Below are 20,949 nucleotides of genomic sequence, written 5' to 3'. Positions count from 1 at the left end.
AGTGCCAGTAACTGGAGAGACTGGTGTGAGAGAGAGATGTGAGCAAACAAGCAAGGGCCATAGGGGTTGTAGGGCTGGGTGCCAGCAACTGGATGGGCCAGGGGGTGTGCTAGCAGTATCAGCAACTGGAGAAGGGGTGACTGGTCACAGGGCCTGTCGGTCTGAGTGCCAGCAGCTGGAGGGACTGGGGTGTAAGCAAGGTCTGAGTGCCAGCAACTGGGGAAGGAAAAACATGTCACAGGCTGATATTACCAAATATTGCCGTACTGGAGAGAGTCAAGTGAGGAGCCCCTTAGAGGATGAACACACTGGAGCATCCCTGGTTTGGAGAAAGGCTGAGAGAGCTGGGCCTGTTCAGCAAAGGCAAAAGAAGTCTCAGGGGAGATCTCATCAACGTGTACAAACACCTGCAGGAGGCTGTGAAGGAGGCGGAGCCAGGCTCTTCCCCATGGGGTCCAGTGACAGGACAAGAGGTATTTGGCAGAAACTGAAACAAAGGAGGCTCTGTCTGCACACCAGGAAACCCTTTTTCACTGTGAGGGTGAGAGACTACTGGCACAGGATGCCCAGAGAGGTTGTGGAGTCTCCATCCTTGGAGATACTCAAAATCCATCCGGACGTGGCCCTTTGCAACCAGCTCTAGGGCACCCTTCTTGAGGTGGGGTTTGGACCCACTGACCTCCAGAGGTCCCTTGCAGTTTTACCAGCTCTGTGTTTCTGGAACACGAGGCATGAGGAGGGTCTGAGAGAACTGGCCTTCTTCAGCCTTCAAAAGAGAAGCTTAAGAGAGAGTTTTTTGATGCTTCTGACACTTGGCTGGAGGATGAAGAGCCAGATGGAGCCCAACTCTTCTTGAGCACAGTAATAGAGAGAAAGGCAATGCATACAACCTGGAAGAGCAGAAATTCCTATTAGAAATTTGGAATTGTGTTTTTTTTCATGATGAGGGTGGAGCATGATTGTAGATAGATCCCAGTAGGAATGGGTCTCTTGCTCCACAGAGTGTTGATTAAAATACCATTAATTGGAGATCGCACAAGAAGGTAAAAGGGGACAGCACGGGTGACGTGATGCCCCTTCAGATGCTGGGAACCCCGAGTTATGGAGCATGAGGTGGAGCTCGAGATGGGGTTTAGCACCTAGTGCAAATCCTGCCTGTGCTGAGACTTGCTGGCATTGTCGTCTGTTCAGTTTTTGTAGGATTTTCTTCGGAATAAACCACTCCTAATTTGTACTGTTGAGCAAAAAGACATTTATATGAGAACAGGGTGCTTCACACCTGGATCAAGAAAAGGACGTGTTTGTGGCAATGCTGCCAAGTTTGCCAAGTGACATCTACAGCTCAGCGCAGCACAGATCTGTGCCTACTCAGGTCAGGTTGATTTAACGATAATGAGCAGTTTGTTACCTCTGCCATGACTGGTGCATGGGATCCCTCTGGAGTTCATGTGGAAAGGGCAGGGGAGTAGGGGTCCCCATCCGCCGTATCCCCACACCTTCACAAGCCCTTTCGGCTCCGAGGAGCAGGGCTACCCTATCCCCACCTCTCACAGTGCAGCACTCCAATGGGTGCCCCATGTGCTCCCCGGGAGTGGGGGTGACCCACTGATCCCTCATCGCTGCTGACCCCTTGTCCTGGTTTCAGCTGGGATAGAGTTAATTTTCTTCTTAGTCTCTGGTATAGTGCTGTGTTTTGGATTTAGGATGAGAATAATGTTGATAACACACTGATGTGTTAGTTGTTGTTAAGCAGTGCTTACACCAGTCAAGGACTTTTCAGCTTCCCATGCTCTGCCCGGCACACAAGAAGCTGGGAGGGGGCACAGGAAGGACAGCTGGCCCAGACTGGCCAAAGGGCTATTCCATACCATATGATGTCATGCTCAGTATATAACTAGGGCGAGCTGGCCAGGGGGAGAGTGATCGCTGCTCAGGAACGGGCTGGGCATCAGTCAGTGGGTGGTGAGCAATTGTGTCGTGTATCACTTGCTTTGCATATTATTCTTGTATTATATTATTATTATTATTACTACTACTACTGCTACTACTACTACTACTACTACTACTACTACTACTACTGTTACTACCACCATTCTATTTCATTTTACTTCAATTATTAAACTGTTCTTATCTCAACCCACGAGTTTTCTGACTTTCACCCTTCCAATTGTGTCCCCCACCCCACTGGGGGGGGAGTGAGCGAGCGGCTGGGTGGTGCTTAGTTGCTGGCTGGGGTTAAACCACAACACCCCTCACCCTTTCCCCTAGAGTAGGAGCAGGTTGGCCTTGTCATCTCTGCGTTTGTGGCATCTAACAGCAGCGCTGGAGCCAGGTTCCTCTCTCGCACGGTGGATTATCCCAGCAGAACAAGACACAGCCAGAACCCCTGGGCTGTTGCACAGCAGGGTTCCTCTCCTATTTGGGGGGATTTCAGGGAGAGACATTGTTCCCAGGCAGCTGAGGAAAGAAAAGGGAGAAAGGAGAGAAAGAGAAGAGACTTCTGTTCCCAGAAGAAAGAGCAACATCCCCAGAGAGCTGAGGCCCCCAGGAGAAGCTATGAAAGCTCGTTGGGGAAGAAACCCCTGACCTCCGAAATGGCCCAGCAGTGGGTGTGCAGAAGAGCAGGGGCTTGTAGCTGGGGAGGTGAGGACTCCACTGTGAGCTGCTTGGGAACAGCCTCTTCCCAAGACTGGGACCCCTGGCGCCCCCAGGAGCCCTCCTTGTGGAAATGTTGAGAAAGGCTTTGGCTGAGGGAGCCACAGGTGTTGCTGCTGGAGGAGGGAGAAACCCAGGAGGAGCCTTTCAGGCACAGGAAGAACAGATCGCTTCTCTTCCCCGCTTCTTCCTTTGAGAGGATGAGAGTCGTTTCTGGCAGCTCTGTTACCTCGGGGCTGGGAGGTGGTTTTCTGACTCTCTCTCACTCAACAAACAGGTGGGTCGGTCTCGCCATGCACCTCGGATATCTCGTCCTCACCGCTTTCCTGGGACAACTGCTGGGTAAGTCCTGGCTTCCTAGAAATGCATACTTCTTCTTTTCCCCAGGAAACCCTTGCCAGCCTTATCAGGATCATGCAGGGAACTACTCTTAAATTACAGGAAAGTGCTGGGAAATGTCACCTCACATTTGTGGTTTTGCACACCTTCTCTCAAGACGCTCTTGCTGTTCAAAAGGAGAGAGGAGAGATACTTCACAGCCCTTCTCCTGCTTTTCTCTCCCCTTCAGTCCACCTCTCCCTGCCTCTCTCTTCTGATCCACAGGATGTCACCACAGGAGACCTGAGCTGTCTCTGCAGCCCCACATTTCTCCCTTTCCAATGCAAAGTAGCAGAGTTTGTCAAAGCTGCCCCAGGGACTATAAAGCTCTCATCCCATTGACATTCATAGGCTGTCCCATTCTGTCTCCTGCCTGGCACATACCTGCCATAGCTTCCAGTTTTCTCTTGGTTCACAAAACAGCCAGGGCTCCCTCTTTTCAAGCTCAGCTGTGTGTATGCTCAGGGAGCTAGGAGCCCTCTGAGATGACAGGGCTGGGGAAGCAGGATGGATCTTTTTGCCCTAGCTCCATGGGCACCTCAACAAGCTGGAGGGGAGCTGGTGCCAGCACACACACTCATGTTAGGCATGACAGGCTGTTCCCTGGTTCTCTGGGCAGGAGGAGCAGGAGCAGGGAGCGAGCACAGCACTCCTCAGGGTCCACGCTGGGCTGAGAGCTCTGAGCTCCTGCCCAAAACAACTCTCCACCTGCCTGTCCCCACGCCTCAGGAATTCACTGCAGGGCAAGGGACAGGGAGCCTTCTCCACCAGGGTTTTGCATCCACTCCTGGTTTGCTTCCCAGACCCCTTCCCTGCACAGCTGCTGACCCTTGCTTTCTTCCAGGCACCGTGGGGCAGAGCACCGTCACCCAGCAAGGAGGACAAGTCACAGTGAAGCCGAGAGACACCATCCAAACAACCCGCACATAGCAGACCTCCAGCTCTGGGGGTTTGCTCTGGTACCAGCAGACAAAAGGCCAGACTCTCCAGCTGGTCTCGTGTCAGGCAGCAGCTGGCTCCAAGCAGAGCGGCCGTCTCACCGCGTTGCTGAACACCACGGGGAAATACAGCCTGGAGGAAGTCGAGGTCTCTGACAGTGCCTTGTACCTCTGTGCTGGGCAAGACCCCCTGGTGCAGGGAGCTTCCTTGGCCGTGCAACAAAGCAGGGGAGGGCGGGGATGTGTCTGTGCAAGGCTGATCCTGGGTGCAGGGGCCCTCAGCTCTGCCCTGGCAGCACTGCTTCCCCTGTGCACCCAGGCATCTGCAGGGCAAGCTCCTCTTTCTGAAACCTGCCAGTGCTGGTGGCTCTGGAGATGGCTGATCCTGACTGTAGGGCAGAGCCTGCTGGGAATCAGGATGCCAGGGGCTTGCTCTCAGCCCTGCATAACCAGTGTGAGTAAATTCCTGTGAGCCCAGGACTAATTAATTAAGTACATCAAGCACTCGCCAGCCGCATTTAGAGGCCCCTAGAGCACATTTTAGTAGAGATTTGTGGGCTTCTTTGCTCTAGTCAGTCAAGCGAAAAACGGGCTTTGAGTCAAGCCTTCAGGTTCTCTCCAGATGCTCAGCCAGTCCAAGTGCAAAGTCTGTGCCTGAGGGGCAAAGCAAATCACACAGAACAGCCCCAATTGCCAAAGGCCCAGGCGCTCTGCATGGTGGTAACTGTGTTCTCATTGCAGGAAAGAGAGAAGGTGTACTGGGGGCCAAGCCACAGGGTCTTGTTTGAACATTCAACCCAGTCACCTCCAAAGTCTGTGCATGATAGACAGAGACAAAGCTCTTGCTGCAGCTCCAGGGGTTCTGCGCTTTACAACTCAAAGGAATCCCAAAGTCTGATAAGATGCAGCCCATCCCTGGTGATCAGCGTAGGGTGGTTGTGGAGGTCTGGGACCTGTTCCAGCTTCAATGCAGGGAGAGGTGCTGCCCTGACACGCTCACATGGGAGCCAAGGGTGGTGCGTCTGGGGTGAGCCACATGCCCTGCAGCTGCAAAGGCTGAGGCCGGGACACCAGAAAGGAAGCTGGCCTGATGAAGTTGCCTCTCTTCAAAAGCCAAACTAATATTAAGTAGCAGGTGGCGTCAGGAGGAGACTTCAAACCGCCTGAGCCAAGCCCTGGCATCCGTCAGTTAACCTGGCTCATTAGAGCTCATGGAGCAGCACTGCTGAGAAGTCTGTCTCCTCATCTGCTTTTGGCACTGGAGCAGCCTCCAGAGCCACAGGAGTCCTGGCAGGAGGGTGTGCCCAGCACTGCACAGGCACCAGGAGGACAAGCCTGGTGCCCTGAGAGCCTCCCAGAAGGACTGGCATTTTCCAAGGGTCCTCACCTGGCCTGGAAAGCTCCCGTTCAGCTCCCCCCACCTGTGACCTGCCTCCCTTGGAAGGAGTCCAGCTCCTGGCTGTGCTCTGCAAGCGCAGCATCAGGAAGCAAGGTGCCAGCCAGATGGGCTTGGTAGAAAGCTTCTCAGAAAGCAGCTGCAGCATTGCTTAGGCTAAAGCAGCTGCTGCTGTTGTTAGCCACCAGGCAGCCATCATAGATGTGTACCGTGTGTGTAAAAAGCATGGGCGTGTGTCAGGATTTTCCATCGTTGGCTGGTGAGCTCAGCAGTTGCTGCTGTGATGGACCATTACCCCTTGTCCTCTCACCACAGGCCCTGGTAAAAAGTCTTTCTCCGTCTTTCTTAGAAGCTGCCTTTCCATATTGAAAGACCACAATGAGGTCTCCCTGGAGCCTTCTCTTCAGCCTCTCTGGCTGAACAATCCCAGCTCTCTCAGCCTTTCTTCACAGGAGAGGTGTTCCAGCCTTCGGCTCTTTTTTGTGATCAACCCCTGGAGGACCCACTTTAAGAGGTCCATGTCTGTCTTTATTGGGAAGCCCTGAACTGGATGCAGTACTCCAGGTGGGGTGTCATGAGAGCAGAGGAGAGGGGGAGAATCAAACAATGGTTTGTCCTGGTTTTGGCTGGGATAGAGTTAATTTTCTTCCTAGTCGCTGTATAGTGCTGTGTTTTGGATTTACGAATACAATAATGTTGATAACACGCTGATGTCTTAGTTGTTGCTAAGCAGTGCTTACACTGGTCAAGGACTTTGGAGCTTCCCATGCTCTGCCAGGTGCACAAGAAGCTGGGAGGGAGCACAGGCAGGACAGCTGGCCCAGACTGGCCAAAGGGCTATTCCATAGCATAGGAGGTCATGCTCAGTACATAAGCTGGGGGAGTTGAGTGGGGGGGACTGACTGCTGCTTGGGGATGTGCTGGGCATCAGTCGATGGGTGGTGAGCAATTGCATTGTGATTCACTTACTTTGGATGTTGTGGTTGTGGTTGTTGTTGTAGTTATTATTATTATTATTATTATTATTATTATTATTATTATTGTTATTGTTATTGTTATTGTTGCTTCTCCTATTATATTTTTACTTTTTTTTTAATTTCGATTATTAAAGTGTTCTTATCTCAACCTACGAGTTTTCTCATTTTCACTCGTCAGATTTTCTCCCCCATCCCACTGGGGGAGGGAGCTAGTGTCTGTGTGGTGCTCAGTTGCTGGCTAGGGTTAAACCATGACACAGTTTTAAACTGGAAGAGGGTAGATTTAGGTTGGACAGAAGGAAGAAAGTTTTTACAATAAGGGTGGTAAGACACTGGAACGGATTGCCCAGAGAAGTTGTGGATGCCCCATCATTGGAAGTGCTCAAGGTCAGGTTGGATGGGGCTTTGAGCAACCGGCTCGAGTGAGAGATGTCCCTGCCCATGGCAGGGGCGTTGGACTAGATGGTCTTTTGAGGTCCCTTCCAACCCAAGCCATTCTATGATTCTATGATCTATGATTAGATGATTCTATGACAACCCCAGCCATGCCTGCCATGGGGAGCTGCTGCTCTGCTTGCTGGGACCACCTTGCCCCACCCAGCCCTGCCTGGCCATGGGCCCCGGGGAGGTTCCCCTGCCACCAGGCATTGTCACCAGCATCAGTACTGGCACCAGCATCAAGCATTGGCATCAGAAACGGCATTTGGCTTCTTCCAAGCTTCTCCCAAGGGGATCTCTTCCGGTACTCAGAAGCCATCCCGCACAGTCAGGAGCTGGAGTTCAACACAGACATGAGACGATGAAGTAGATGTGGCCAAAAATTTAAGGTTCTCTCCATGGGTTCCAGACCTATTCTAGTAGGCTGTTGTAGAGGATTTCCCTCCAGACCAAATGGAGGAACATTTTGGCGTGCAGGAGAAGTCCTGGAGACAGGATGAAAGCTTGTACACACCTTGTAAAGACACATTTGCCAAGATCGCCTCTCAGAGGCAGCCAGGAGGAGAATTGCTATGTTATGCCAGAGAGTTTTCTGTCCAGCTGGTCCCCAGGAAGCCTGCACGGCTCTACCAGCTGACTCAGATGTTCAAAGTCTATGCTCTTGGGCTTCAGAAGCAGAGAGAGAAACCTGGCTTCTGCAAAGGCAGAGGCCCCTGTCTTGAACTGGCAAAGGATCCCTTCTCCAGCCATTCCTCAAATGGGCTTCCAACTGGCCAGACTGCATGCTTGCCTCTGTGATGGTGTTTTTGGAGGTCAGGGCAGCACAAGCAGCCAGGGGTTCTCCACGTGGATACCCAAAGGGATGGATGGAGCCTGTCTGTAAAGCAGAGGGCAACATCATGCTGTGGGTTATGGTTAGGCTTGGTCTGTGCCTCCCCAGCCTGTGTGCCAGTGAGGAAAGCTGTTGAGATGTGTATGGGTGCGACTTCTTCAGGCAAGCCCATGCCCATGGACTTGGGACACAGGAGTGGATACTCAGGAGAAGTATCCTACCTGCTTGTCTTGCTCCTATGCTTCCCTCAGCATCCACTGGGGGTTGTTGTTGGAGGGAATGGCTCTTGGCTGGAGACATGATTGATACTGTGGTTTATTCCCTGGCCAAATTAGCCTAAGGAGGGAAAGTCCCTTTCTTGCCTTGCCTCTAGGGATTGGCTGAACCTTGAGCCTGCAGTTCAGAGACTGTTCAGAGACACGGAGCAGCCTTTGGGAGCATATAGAAAGTGAGATGGAGAATGAGTCCAGTGAGAAAGCTGCTGAAGTGATAGCTAGATGGATACGGAGGCAGGCAAAGTTGAAATACCTTTCTGGCTCTACAGATCACACGCAGAAGGAGTCCGTGCTGCAGTTCCCACCAGAATTGACCATCCAGGCAGGACAGAAGAAAAGAGGACTTTTCTCCAAAGGCCTGAGGCAAGAGCAACGCGTTCCTCTGGGGACAGGCACCTTTCATCTCCTGATGTAGCTTGGACCGTGTTGGAGGCAGAGGTTATAGGTGAGACAGCTGGGAAGGCAGGGGATGCCTGGTGGCCAGTGGCTGAAGGTGAGTCAGCAGTGTGCCCTTGGGGCAAGGCAGACCAACTGCACTCTGCGACCTCTTAGCAAAAGTGCAGCCAGCAGACGCAGGGAAGTGATCCTTCTCCTCTCTTGATTCACTCATGAGACCGTGCCTGGGGTCCTGTGTTCAGTTTGGGGCTCCTTGGTATGGAGGAAAGGTACTGACATGTGGGAGTGAGTCCAGTGGCAGCCTCCAGGGCAGTCGCGGGGCTCCAGATGCAATTTGGAAGCTGGGAAATTCTACTTAGCTAGTAGAAACTCCATTGATTTCTAACCTTTTTTTGACCCTGAATATTCTCAAGTACTGGAATGCACTGTCCACAGATGTTGTGCAGGCTCCGGCCTTGGAAATTTTCAAGCCTTGACAGACACAGCGCTGACCAGCCTGATGTAACGAGACCTGCTCTGAGCAGGGACTTGGAATGGGGGATCTCAGCTTCCCTCCTTTTCACTATGGCTTCTGTGGTTGTTCTGCGCATGGCTTTGGAGAGGAAATGGGCAATGCAGGAGGCGGGGGCTGCTTGGGCAATGGTTCCTTGCTGCTGCTCTTAGCTTGATGGCTTTCTCTCCTGCACATTGCTTCTTCAGGTATCGCTGCAGGCCTGTCTCCTAGAACAGCTGTTCCAGGATGTGTCCCGCAGAGGTCAGAGTCCAAAGTAAGATGAAAAACATCAACAACATGCCATCTGGCAAGAGTCCTTCCTGGAATTGCATGATTCTAACAATTTTGGAGCATAGAACCACCCTGTGCACCCTCCAGCTGGTGCGCGGCTGTGTGCTGGGATGTGGAGGACGTGCTCTCCCCAGTGCACTCTGTCCATCCTTGGAGCCCTCATTCTCTCCCTCGTGGGCTTCCCCCAGCCGTGCCTCATTTCTTCTGCAGTGGTACCACGCTGTACAGCTCTAACCAAGATCTCAGTGGGGGAACAGGCCACCAGGCAGAGGTGGTCAACAGGTCCTGCCAGGAGAAGAGCTGGCCTTGGGGAAAGCTGCTTCATGCCTGGGGGAAGGCCAGGCACCAGCGAGCAGCCGTGGGGGCTTGGGCACTGGCTGCTGTCCTTGGGGTGCCCTGAGTGGTGGGAGCTGGGGGTGTGTGAGGGAGGCACGAGGGCCCTGCTGTGTGGCCTGAGCAGGCAGAGTTCCACATCAAAGTGGGAGTTGCCTTAGCCCTCCCCATCGGGGTTATTGCTGGGCTGTGCAGGGAACTGTTTGGGGGGTGAAGGGTGGAGCGGTGACCTCTCCTTGCTACCCTTGCCCTTGGGCCATGCCCCTTCATTCTGGAGACAGGTGGGAGGATGAGGAGGAGAATATCTGGGGCTGTTGTAAAGGCTTTTCCATCACACCAACCCAACTCCTGCATCCTTTGGGGCCATCTTCTGACTGAGCTGCTTTTCCCAGCACAGGGCTATCCAAAGCAGGACAATCTCCCTTCTGCACAAGTTTGTGAACTGCTGACCTCTCAGAGCCTCCGGCAGCACCAAGCTCCCCACTGAGGGACAGCAGTGGTTGGGCTCCCCATCTGCAGGACATGCTCTGAGGCCAAGGGGCCGTATCTGAGCAGGGACGCCAGAATGCAGGGCCTGATGGCCACTGGCTGTGGAGGAGCTGAGGATGTCTTCCTCAGCTGCAAGAGACAGGGACGGGAAGGGACCCACTGCCCTGTGTTTGCTTGTTCCCTCACCTTACCCCCCGACAGCCAAGGCAATACCTTTCTTCCTTGGCAACTCAAGACAACGTCCACCAATAAGAGGAATATGTGGAGGCAGAGGCTGTGATGCAGAAAACTTTAATGTCTCTGAAGAGGGAAATGAGTTCCCTTAGAGAGGAAGCTGGTGGTGGTGGGAGATCACTGGCAGCTGCCGAAAGTCTGTGCCCATCACCCACAGTGGAGATCCCACAGGGCATCCATCGGTGTCCCCCATGGAGGGAGAGGGGTCAGAAGAAGAACTGAAGAACAGAAGAGAGGAAAGAGATGGGAGAGAATGGAAGGCAAGGAAGTTACTCCATGTTTTCAGAGAGGCCCAGCTGCACCTCCTCCGGAAGGGCAGCACTGCCTGCTCAGCTTCTCCAAAATCAATGGCCAGGAGCTCTGTCCTCAGTCCAGAATCTAGGCCTGCATTCCTGGGGTCCTTGTCTTGGTTGTCACGAGTGGCTTTAGCAGGGGGGGCACCTTCTGCCACAGTAGCGGCTGGAAATGCCAGAGAGGTCACAGCACCCAGAGGTGATGGGCACTCCCTGAGAGCTGAGGATGCTGCCAACAGCAGCAGAGGTGGAGGATCCCACAACGGTGTTCTGTGGGAAGGAGCTGAGGATGGGGCCAGGCAGGGTCACCACCACAGCAGGAGGCTCAATGACGACGGTGGAGTTCTGGCACTGCCTGACGCAGGGCTCATTGCAGCTGTTGGCCAGCGGGGTCGGGCCACAGGGCTGGCAGGGCAGGCACTGGTCGTAGCAGGACATGTCCTGAGGGTGGAGGTGCACCTGGGGGAGAGTACAGGGAGGAACCAGAGCACAGGCACATGAGAGGAGCAGTCTGCCAGGAGTCCATCTCCCTACCACGAGCATTTCAAAGGCGCCTGCTGAGCCAGGAGGTAGAAACGAAGCAGTGAGGCAGAAGGGTTTCTGGGCCTCACCCAGGCATGGTCAAAGTGTCACTAAGCCCAAAGAGGCTGCTGCCTACTTCTTCAATTAAGAGCTCACTCAGCCAATCACTCTCGGAGTCAGACCTTCACCTGTCTTCAACCCCTCATGACAACCTAGCATAGGATGGGGGACCACACATCTGCAGGAAGAGAAGAGGAGATGGGGCAAGAGCTTCAGACTCACCTGGTTCCTGAGGAGAAAGAGGTGACAGAAGGGGATGAGGGAGCGAGGAGCTGGGCTGGCTTTTATGGTGGCCCTGACCTGCCCCAGGCCCACACGTAGCTTCCACGGAAGTGGCAATTTTCCAAGGTGCTCATGACGAACGGAAAACATCCCGGCTAATGACATGGGCTGGGTGGTTGTTTTCCAGGATGCTCCCTTTTCATTTCCTGGCTAATGCCATACTCGTTGCCTCACAGAGGCTTCTTCTGAGTGCTGGTCTTGAGAGGCCCCAGGTTTTCTGGGGCAGGAATGTGTCAGTGCCAGCAGAAGATGCAGCTCAAGTCCTGGATGGATCCAATGCAAGGAAGTGATGTTGGCCTGGGGCAAACTGGTGGGGTTGCCTGGGTTCACATTGACAGGAAGGGGCCCAGCTGCTCCCAGCCCTACAATCCTTGGCTGGTCACCCAAGGGCTTCCCTGGCTGAGGATGTGCCCTGTCTTTCTCTTTCCCTCCCTCTCTCCCAACTTGCTCCACTCTTCACTTGTAACCACCTTCCCAGCCAGGTGGCCTGCACTGCTTGCTTCCAATTCTCTTCCTCCTAAAGCTCTCCAAATGCGTTCTGAATATCTCCAAGGAGGGAGAAGCCACAACCTCTCTGAGCAATGCATGCCAGTGCTCAGTCACCCTAACCAGTAAAAAAAGTGTTTCCTGAAGTTTCAGACACAGGCTCCTGGGCTTCAGCCAGTGCTCATCGCCTGTGGTCCTGTCACTGGGCACCTCTGGGAAGCCACAGAGATGTCTTCTGGGAGAATCTGCTCAAAGCTTGCCCCGTGTCTGACAGAGCCAATGCCAGCTGGCTCCAAGATGGACCCGCCGCTGGCCAAGGCTGAGCCAATCAGCAATGTTGCTAGTGCCTCTGGGATAACATCTTTCAGAAAGGGGAAAAAACCTGCTGTGCAACAGCAGCTGGAGGAGAGGAGTGAGAATATGTGAGCGAAGCAACTCTGCAGACACCAAGGTCAGTGAAGAAGGAGGGGGAGGAGGTCCTCCAGGAGCTGGGGCAGAGATTCCCCTGCAGTCTGTGGTGAAGTCCATGGAGAGGCAGGTTGTTCCCCTGCAGCACACGGAGGATAACGGTGGAGCAGATATCCACCTACAGCCTGTGGAGGGCTGTAGGATATCCACCTACAGCCTGTGGAGGGCCCCACGCTGGAGCAGGTGGATGGGGCTGAAGGAGGCTGTGACCCCCTGGAGAGCCCGTGCTGGAGCAGGCTTCTCATAGGTCCTCTGACCCCGTAAAGAGGAGTCCACGCTGGAGCAGGTTTGCTGGCAGGACTTGTGATCCCATGGGGGACCCAAGCTGGCAGTCTGTTCCTCAAGGACTGCATCCCCTGGAAAGGACCCACGCTGGAGCATTTCGTGAAGAACTGCAGCCCCTGGAAAGGACTTACGTTGGAGAAGTTCGTGGAGGACTGTCTCCCATGGGAGGGACCTCACAGTGAAGCAGGGGAAGAGCATGAGGAGGAAGGAGTGGCAGAGAGGAAGCGTTATGAACTGACTGCAACCGCCATTTCCCATCCCCCTGTGCTTCTTGGGGGAAGGAGGCAGAGAAAATTGGGAGTGAAGTTAAGCCCAGGAAGAAGGGAGGGGTGGGGGGAAGGTGTTTTAATATTTGGTTTGATTTCTCATTATCCTACTCTGATTTGATTGGTAATAAAGTAAATTAATTTCCCCAGGTCGAGTCTCTTTTGCCCATGACAGTAATTGCTGAGTGGTCTCTCCCTGTCCGTATCTCGACCCACGAGCCGTTTGTTATATTTTCTCTCCCCTGTCCAGCTGAGGGAGGGGAGTGACAGAGCGGCTTGGTGGGCGTCTGGCATCCAGCCAGGGTCACCCAACCACACCCTCCCTTCCGGTGTTTATACATGTTGATAAGATCCCCCCCGAGACCTCTCTTCTCTGTGCTGAACAGACCCAGCTCTCGCAGCCTTTCCTCCTAGCAGAGATGCTCCCCTTCATTCATCATCTTTGTGCCCCTTCACTGGGTTCTCTCCACTACTTCCATAGCTGCCTTGTACTGGGGAGTCTAGAACTGGAACCAGTAGTCCAGGAGTGGCCTCACCAATGCCCAGGAGACGGGAACAATCATCTTCCTCCCCCTTCTGGCAACACTCCTCCCCATGCAGCCCACAACACTGCTGGCTTTCTTTGAGGCGAGGGCACATTGCTGGCTCATTGTCAGCTTGGTGTCCAGCAGGACGAGCCAGGTCTTTTTCTGCAAAGCGGCTTTAAAGAGCTGGGCAGTCCCCAGCACATCCTGATGCATGGGCTTGTTCCTCCTCAGGTGCAGGACTTGGCCCTTCTGCTTGTTGAAGGGCAGGAGGTTCCTGTCAGCGCATTTCTCCACCTCTTGAGGTCCCTCTGGATGGCAGCCTGATCCTCTGCTCAGCATGGGGCTTCTGGTAAAGCAGGGATGGGCTCTGTGGAAAAAAATTATCTGGTGCCTGCAAAGCAGCTGGAGCAGCTACAGGTGTTGCCATTACCCAGGGAAGGCATGAGGGCTGGTACAGTCTACTCTTGGGATGATGAATGGAGGGACATTCTCCAGAAACCACGTTTGATGGCCTACAAGAAAGCTAACGTCTACACAGCTGCTCTTCGGAAGCACTTGGTGCACAAGAAGCAGAGTAGTCAGGAAGAGAGGAAAATAACTCCTGCTTTTCCAATGGAAAACAAGACAGAGGTGGAGACGTCCCTGGAGACTCCTGAGGACTCCAGCCGTGTTGTTCAGGAAGTGCCTGATTGTGTGCATCCATGGTACTGGAAGAATGTGCAAGTGCTCCAAGGTCAACTAGGGCAGCACAAGCATATTTCTTCTTGGGAAAACCAGAGACGCTTTGTGTACAGAGGAGGTGGCATGAAGGGCTCCAGCCTGCTTGATTTAGTCCAATGTATCCTTCAGTCTTGCAGCCCATCTAGCCTGAGAACACCTAGAGGCTGGAATGTTTTTCTGGCAACCTGTGATGAATGTGCCATCTTCTGTCCTGGGACAACAACCAGTTATCTGGGAACAACTACAAGGGACTGAGGAGGGCTGAGAAGCATCCCACACACCACCTAATAAGAGGAAGATCCCCCAAACCCACTGGCGCACCCTGAAATGTTTACTGTTGAAACAAAAACATTCATCGAATTATGGAATCATATGACGGTTTAGGTTGGAAGGGACCTTTAAAAGGTCATCTAGTCCACCCTCACCCCCCGCCATGGGGTGGTTAGATTCCTCAAATCTTGAGACTTTACTGTCTGTAGGGTCCATGTCAACAACATGTTGGGGCAGGCTGGGCTGGGCTGAGCTTCAAGAGCACACACTCAGCCTTGCCCTTGGGTTGTAAGTTTTCCTTACAGAACACATTTCTGAAAAGCGCTAAAAGCGGTGCTGGTCTGGCTCTTTGGAAACATATTTTGCGTAGCTGTGGTCATGGGGAAACCTCCATCTTCATATTTGACCAAACGCATCAGCATCTGACCATTCTGTCCTCGATTGTTAGAATAGAGTTTTGAAATCTGTTCAGAAGGTAATCCCTTGTTACGGTGATGTGGGGTCCATAGGCCATGGAGGGGGGGAGATGCTGCAGTTGTTTCCTCTGGAAAGCAATATCCGTAGCATTGTGTTTTAAACAGGCTATGGTGCTTTCAGGAAAGAGAGCACCATTGGGAGGATAACCCCAGGAGTCAAAAATCTCTGTGTGGTTCTGACCTGCTGTCACGGATGAGTGGTTAGGTCACTTAAAGAATTACTGTCCCAGATATTTGCAAAAAGCGATTTTAATAGAAATTTCTAAAAGTGTCATTCAACAAAGTTCAATGGCAAGGTTCACTCTATTACTTATTCAATGAATGGAATGTATGTAAGGAAAAACAATCGAGGCAGAAGAGCATTAGAATGATGTATACAGAGACTGAAAAGACAAGGGGGTAAAGGAGGCCACCCCGTTGAGTCCCAAGGTTCAGAACGGACCCCCTCAGAGAGCAGCCTAGGTGGGGCTGGACCCAGACTTCGCCTTAGACTTGATCTGCGGTTAATGTCTAAGGATCACATCTGCCTAGCAGCAGTTTAAGGGTTATTCACAGTTACAGAGAGAATCACAGGACTTTAGCTCCTATTAATCATTGGTTGACTTCGCATTTCCAAAGTGATTCAATAGGATTTACTACAAGATTTGAATCGATTCACACACACACAGTATGCATCGGGGCCTGCCTTCCCCCAAGGGGGTGCTGGTTTCACAGGGACAGGGGAGTCCAGTGTGTGGCCTTCTGTAGCTGATTCCACTCCTGACTTGTGAGCCCCTCAGCTCCACACATGTAGGCAAGAGGTGGGCCATGCCAGATGCTGTGCTGAAGGGTGAGAGGGCTGCACGGGGAAGCTGTCCCTGCTGCCCATGCCCAGGTCTACACCCCATGGCCCCTAAAGCGGCTGATGGAGGGAAGGGGCAGGTGCAGTAGGGACTGTGGGCCATCCCTAAAGCTATTTACCCATTCCTAACTCCTGCCAGCCTTTGGCAACATAGTCTTCTGAGCCTCCGTGCCCAGCACAGCTCCACCCAAGAGCAAGAGGAGCACTCTTTCCCAAGAGCTTGTGGGACTGCTGACCTCCCTGGGGACTCCCACGTGCCCATGGTTCAAGGACAGCAGTTTTCAGGATTGCTGTTCACATGACGTGCTGCAGGGCCGAGCGGGTATTTCTGATCAGAGGCGCAGCAAGGCAAGGACTGATGGCCGTTGGCTGTGGAGTAAGGAGGGATGTCTTCCTCAGCTTCAAGAGGCAGTGCCTCTTTCAGAGGACTCGCTGCAGTGTGTCCCACTCTCCAGTTCCTCTAGGAGTGAGGAAGGGTCCCCCTGTGTCCCTTCCTAATTTCCTCCCAAAGCAATGGCTTTCTCCCTCGGCAGTGAGTATGCAGATGGAAAGACAATCCACGGGACAAAGATGGGATTTGCAGGGATTCTTTAATGAGTGTAAAGAAGGAAATGAGGTCAGTGCAAGTGGAGGCCACCAGTGCGGGGAGGAGCAGGAGAAGCCAAGAATCTGTTGCCCTTTTCCTGTGGCAGAGTTCCCACAGGGCATCTGTCGATGTGCCCGGCAAAGGGAGACAGGCAAGCAGGTCATTCAAGGCTGGTTTCTGGGGTCCTCGCAGCAGGCTTTGAGGGGAGCACAGGACAACAAAGAGAAGAGAGCAAAAGGGTGAGTGGAAGAGAGGAAAGGTAGACATTGGCCATGTTTTCCGAGAGCCCAGGCTGGTCCCTTCCAGTCTGCCCTTGCAGGGCAAGCCAGAGATGGTCAGCTGCTCTTCAAACAACGGCACAAACTTTGATCGTCTGTCCAGCATAATGCTCTGAGTTCCTGGAGGTCCTTATCCGAGGCCGTTGCAAGCACTTTTAGCAGGGGGGGCATCTGCTGCCACAGTAGCGACTGGTAATGCAGGAGAGGTCACAGCAGCCAGAGGTGATGGGCACTCCCTGAGAGCTGAGGATGCTGCCAGCAGCAGCGGAGGTGGAGGATCCCACAACGGTGTTCTGTGGGAAGGAGCTGAGGATGGGTCCGGGCAAGGTCACCACCACGGGGGAGGGCTGGATGACGACGGTGGAGTTCTGGCACTGCCTGACACAGGGCTCATTGCAGCTGTTGGCCAGCGGGGTCGGTCCACAGGGCCGGCATGGCAGGCACTGGTCGCAGCAGGACATGTCTTGGGGTCCGAGGTGCACCTGGGGGAGAGGGCAGGAAGTAAGCAAAACATGGGGATGTGTGAGGAACATCTTGTCACCACACCATGAGGAAGCCAAAGAATACGCAGAGCTGGGAGGTGAAGGCTGTGCAGAGATGGATGAGGGCTTCTTGGCCTCATCCTGCCAGGGCCCAAAAACAGCCACCAGGTGTTATGCAGCAGTAGCTGCATAGTAGCCTAGCCCCTTCCTCCAGAAGCCACCTCAGTGCAGTCCCAGCTTCCCTCCATATCTAACCTTCCCCCCACTTCCCGTGACAAGTAGCCTCAAAATCTGGCATGGAACAAAGCTGGTATCAGCTGAGTGGTCCACTGAAGTGAGACCTCCTTTTCGAGAAAGTGGAGAAGGAGAAGGGTCTTCAGACTCACCTGACTCCCAAGGAGAAGGAGGCAAGAGAAGTGGATGAGAGAGCGAGGAGCTGGGCTGCCTTTTATCACGGACCTTTACTGCCCCAGGCTGCCAGAGGCAGCCCTTGCAGCGGTCATTATTTTCTGACAAGCTCATCTTGAATGCAAAGCATCCCAGCTAATGCGATGGGCTGTGTTTTGGCTTCCTGAATTGCTGTCTTTTCGTTTCCTGCTTTACGCCAGGCACATTCCCCAGGGAAGGCACCTTTTGCGTGACAGGATGAGAGGCCCAAGCATTTCCGGAGCAAAAGACATCAGCGTGGGCAGAGGACTCAGCTCACCTGCTGGAGGAGTCCAGTAAAGGACACTCAAGATGAACTAAGCAGCTGGCTTAGACAACACGCATGCATACAAACACACGTACATCTAGACCTGTAGTCATCTAGAGTTAATTGAGAAGACTCAAGGCAGACTGGCAGAGGTTGTTCACACTGTCCAGGGCCACCTCACAAGAGTTGGACTTGACAGAGATATCTTCTGTGTGTCCTGTGTCCAAGGGTTCAGCGTGGCTGAGGGAAGACGGATCTGTGCTTGTTGAGAGTGGGAGACGCAGCTGAGCTTGAGCCCAGTCACCCACACAAAAGCCCTTTCCCTGCTCTGTTTCTGTCCCTGAGTTCCGTGGACACGGGTATGGGCTTTAGCCATGGGATGGAGGTGCTTGTAGGCTCTGGTGGGACAGCCTGTGGGTTCGCTTCTGATTGCATGATGGAGGAAGCCATGCACACGTGAGCAGCTATGCAGGCCCTGCTGTGCGGTTATGCTAGCTCGGGAGGAAGTTCAGAGGCCACCATTGGTCAATTGCAGGATGAGTGTCTCCAGAAAGATGATTTGTCCCGTTTACTGTGCACGTCTGCTTTGGGATGGGATAATTCCCCTGTGTGAGCGGATGTCTCGTCTCTGACTGTGGGAAGAGTCTGCAGAGTCTGTCAGAGTGAGTCCAGAGGAGGGCCATGAAAATCATCAGAGGTTGAGAACACCTCTCCTATGAGGAAAGGATGAGAGGGGTGGGGTTGTTCAGCCTGGAGAGGAGAAGGCTCTGGGGACACTTTCTTGCGTCCTTTCAATACTTCAAGGGGGCTTATAAGAAAGAGAGAGAAAGATGTTTTACTAGGGCCTGCAGTGGCAGGACAAGGGGCAATGGTTTTAAACTGAAAGAGGGTAGATTTAGATTGGACATAGGGAAGAAATTTTTGATGATGTGGGCGGTGAGACACTGGAAGAGGTTGCCCAGAGACATTGTGGATGCCCCGTCATAGGAAGTGTTCAAGGTCAGGCTAGATAGGTCTTTGTGCAAGCTGATCAAGTGAGAGATGTCCCTGCCCATGGCAGGGGAGTTGGACTAGATGGTCTTTCAAGGTCCCTTCCGACCCAAACCATTCTATGATTCTATGAATTATTCTGGTAACAAAGAATGCTCTGTGAGGACCTTCCCTCCAGGGCAGTGAGTTTGGGCTGAAAGAGCCTCTACACGAGGACGTCTTTGGAATCTGAGTTGGTCCCACAGGGCTGGAAGGACATATGGAGATAAGGGACCCTGATCCATTTCACTCAGAACCCCTTAATTACTTATATTTACTAAAGCCGAGATGCAAAGCATGGCACCGAAGTCAGAAGAGAATCCCTCTTTCTTGAGAGCTCATTTGCGCAGCGGGCATGGCAGGAGCAGGGTGTGGCAGCACTCAGCAGCTTTGGCTTCTGTCCCCAGAGGAGCCGCTTGGAAGGCTGAGCCCATGTGCAGCCACAGGCACAGTCAACCCCCTTACGATCATGTACACGCAGATCTTCACACATGTTTACACACACGCATACTCCTGCACATGTATATTTGCATACAGATACATGTGCACGCTTATGTACAGAGACGTACACACATAGAAGCACATATCCACACACCCCTATGCCCACACACTTACGTGTATACAGACCAATGCCACACACACATCCACGCTCACCTGCTTGAAGGCACGTGCATGTGAGAAAACATGTCAAGTGACATTTCCACCGGTCAAATGGGATGAGATTTAGAGGTAAAAGATGCCTCTTCCCACAGAATGGCAGCCAATTCCTGAGCACAAACTCTCTGGGGAGACCAATAAAGCAGTCAAGAGCTCTGCACCTGCCTGCAGCTCTCTTGGGAAGTGCACCCAGCACCCTCATCCCTGTTGATCTTCACATTCTCCTGCATGCTCTGTATCAGAGCAATTTGCTCTCCCTCAGAAGTACACCCTTTCACTGTCCCCATTTCTGTGCTGACAGCCCGCAGCTCCCACATGCTTAGCTCCAATTTCCAGCCTCAACGCATTCAGCAGCATGGGCGACTTTTCCCTGCTACTCCTGCCCATGCCTGCTGGCCATGGCCTCTCCATTGGGTGGTGGAGGGGAGAGGAAGGAGGAATATCAGCTATGGGCCATCCCAAAGGCTCTTTCTTCCCTGCTTTACCACTCTTGCCATTCTGCAAAGCAAATCATCTCCTGGACCCTCACACCCACCACCCCAGTGCAGCTCCAGCCATAGCAAGAGGAACGCCCTTCCTCAAGAGCTCATGGCACTGCTGACCCCTCAGGGCCTCCTGCCTTTCTGGGCATTTGTGAGCAGAGACACAGCAAGGCAAGGCCTGATGCTCACTGGCAGCAGAGCAGCCAGGGGTGACTTCCTCAGCTCCAAGGCATGGTGCCCAAAAGAGGAAGCCTCTGCAGGGTGTGAAAACCTCCCATGCCTCTGTGAATGGAGAAGGGTTTCCTTGTGCCCCTTCCACCCCTGACCAACACCCTTCTCCCCTGGCAGCTTGGGGAGTGTCCAGAGAGGGAAGGAGCACATGGAGGCCAGGCTTGAATGCAGCAGAACTTTAATGAATCAAAAGAGGGAAACAAAGTCACTCCAAGTGGGGGCTGCCAGTGCAGAGAGTCCCAGGGGCAGCTGAGGGTCTGAAGCCCTTTGCTGTGGAGAAGTTCCTGCATGATGTCTGTCTGTCTGCCTGCCCCACAGAGGGAGAGGAGACAGATGGTCCCCACCAGGCCGGTCTTAGTGAGACTTTGCTGCCAAGGGGAACTGAAGCAAACAAAGAAAAGGGAGAGAAAGGCAAAGCCACTCAGCTATTCTTAAAACACATCCAAAACCTCAGTCCTCTGCTCAGCAGCATGTTCTGAGTTCCTTGAGGGGTCTCCCTGAGGCTTTCCCAGCATCTTTTTCAGGGGAGGCACCTTCTGCCATAGTAGCGACTGGAAATGCCAGAGAGGTCACAGCAGCCAGAGGTGATGGGCACTCCCTGAGAGCTGAGGATGCTGCCAACAGCAGCGGAGGTGGAGGATCCCACAACGGTGTTCTGTGGGAAGGAGCTGAGGATGGGTCCGGGCAGGGCCACCACCACAGCAGGAGGCTCGATGACGACGGTGGAGTTCTGGCACTGCCTGACACAGGGCTCATTGCAGCTGTTGGCCAGTGGGGTCGGGCCGCAGGGCCGGCAGGGCAGGCACTGGTTGTAGCAGGACATGTCTCTGGGCTGCAGGTGCACCTGGGAGAGAGGACAGAGAGGAAGCAGAGCAAAGAAGGGTGTCAG

At 53.4% G+C, this 20,949-nt stretch overlaps 1 protein-coding gene and 2 pseudogenes across 1 annotated transcript; all 3 read right to left on the bottom strand.

Moving 5' to 3' along the window:
• Positions 1 to 10,550: 10,550 nt before the first annotated feature.
• Positions 10,551 to 10,856, bottom strand: LOC148052655 (feather keratin Cos2-3 pseudogene; annotated as a pseudogene).
• Positions 10,857 to 16,640: 5,784 nt separating this feature from the next.
• LOC148052654 (feather keratin Cos1-1/Cos1-3/Cos2-1) lies at positions 16,641 to 16,946 on the bottom strand. Its single transcript, XM_087778660.1, has one exon. The coding sequence runs from the start codon at positions 16,944 to 16,946 to the stop codon at positions 16,641 to 16,643; it is 306 nt and encodes a 101-aa protein (XP_087634786.1).
• Positions 16,947 to 20,285: 3,339 nt separating this feature from the next.
• The window catches only part of LOC148052653 (feather keratin Cos2-3 pseudogene), a 700-nt pseudogene continuing 36 nt past the window's right edge, over positions 20,286 to 20,949 (bottom strand).

The sequence above is a fragment of the Nipponia nippon genome, unplaced genomic scaffold, assembly GCF_047370975.1.
Source record: "Nipponia nippon isolate SJK-2023a ecotype South Korea unplaced genomic scaffold, ASM4737097v1 scaffold_45, whole genome shotgun sequence".
In the NCBI taxonomy this organism is placed as follows: domain Eukaryota; kingdom Metazoa; phylum Chordata; class Aves; order Pelecaniformes; family Threskiornithidae; genus Nipponia; species Nipponia nippon.
The sequence above is the reverse complement of the archived record's forward strand: the minus strand, read 5'-3'. Positions and strand labels throughout refer to the sequence as shown.

Coding starts and splice junctions, on each gene's coding strand:
- LOC148052654 (XM_087778660.1), bottom strand. CDS start 16,946: ATGTCCTGCTGCGACCAGTGCCTGCCATGCCGGCCCTGTGGACCGACC.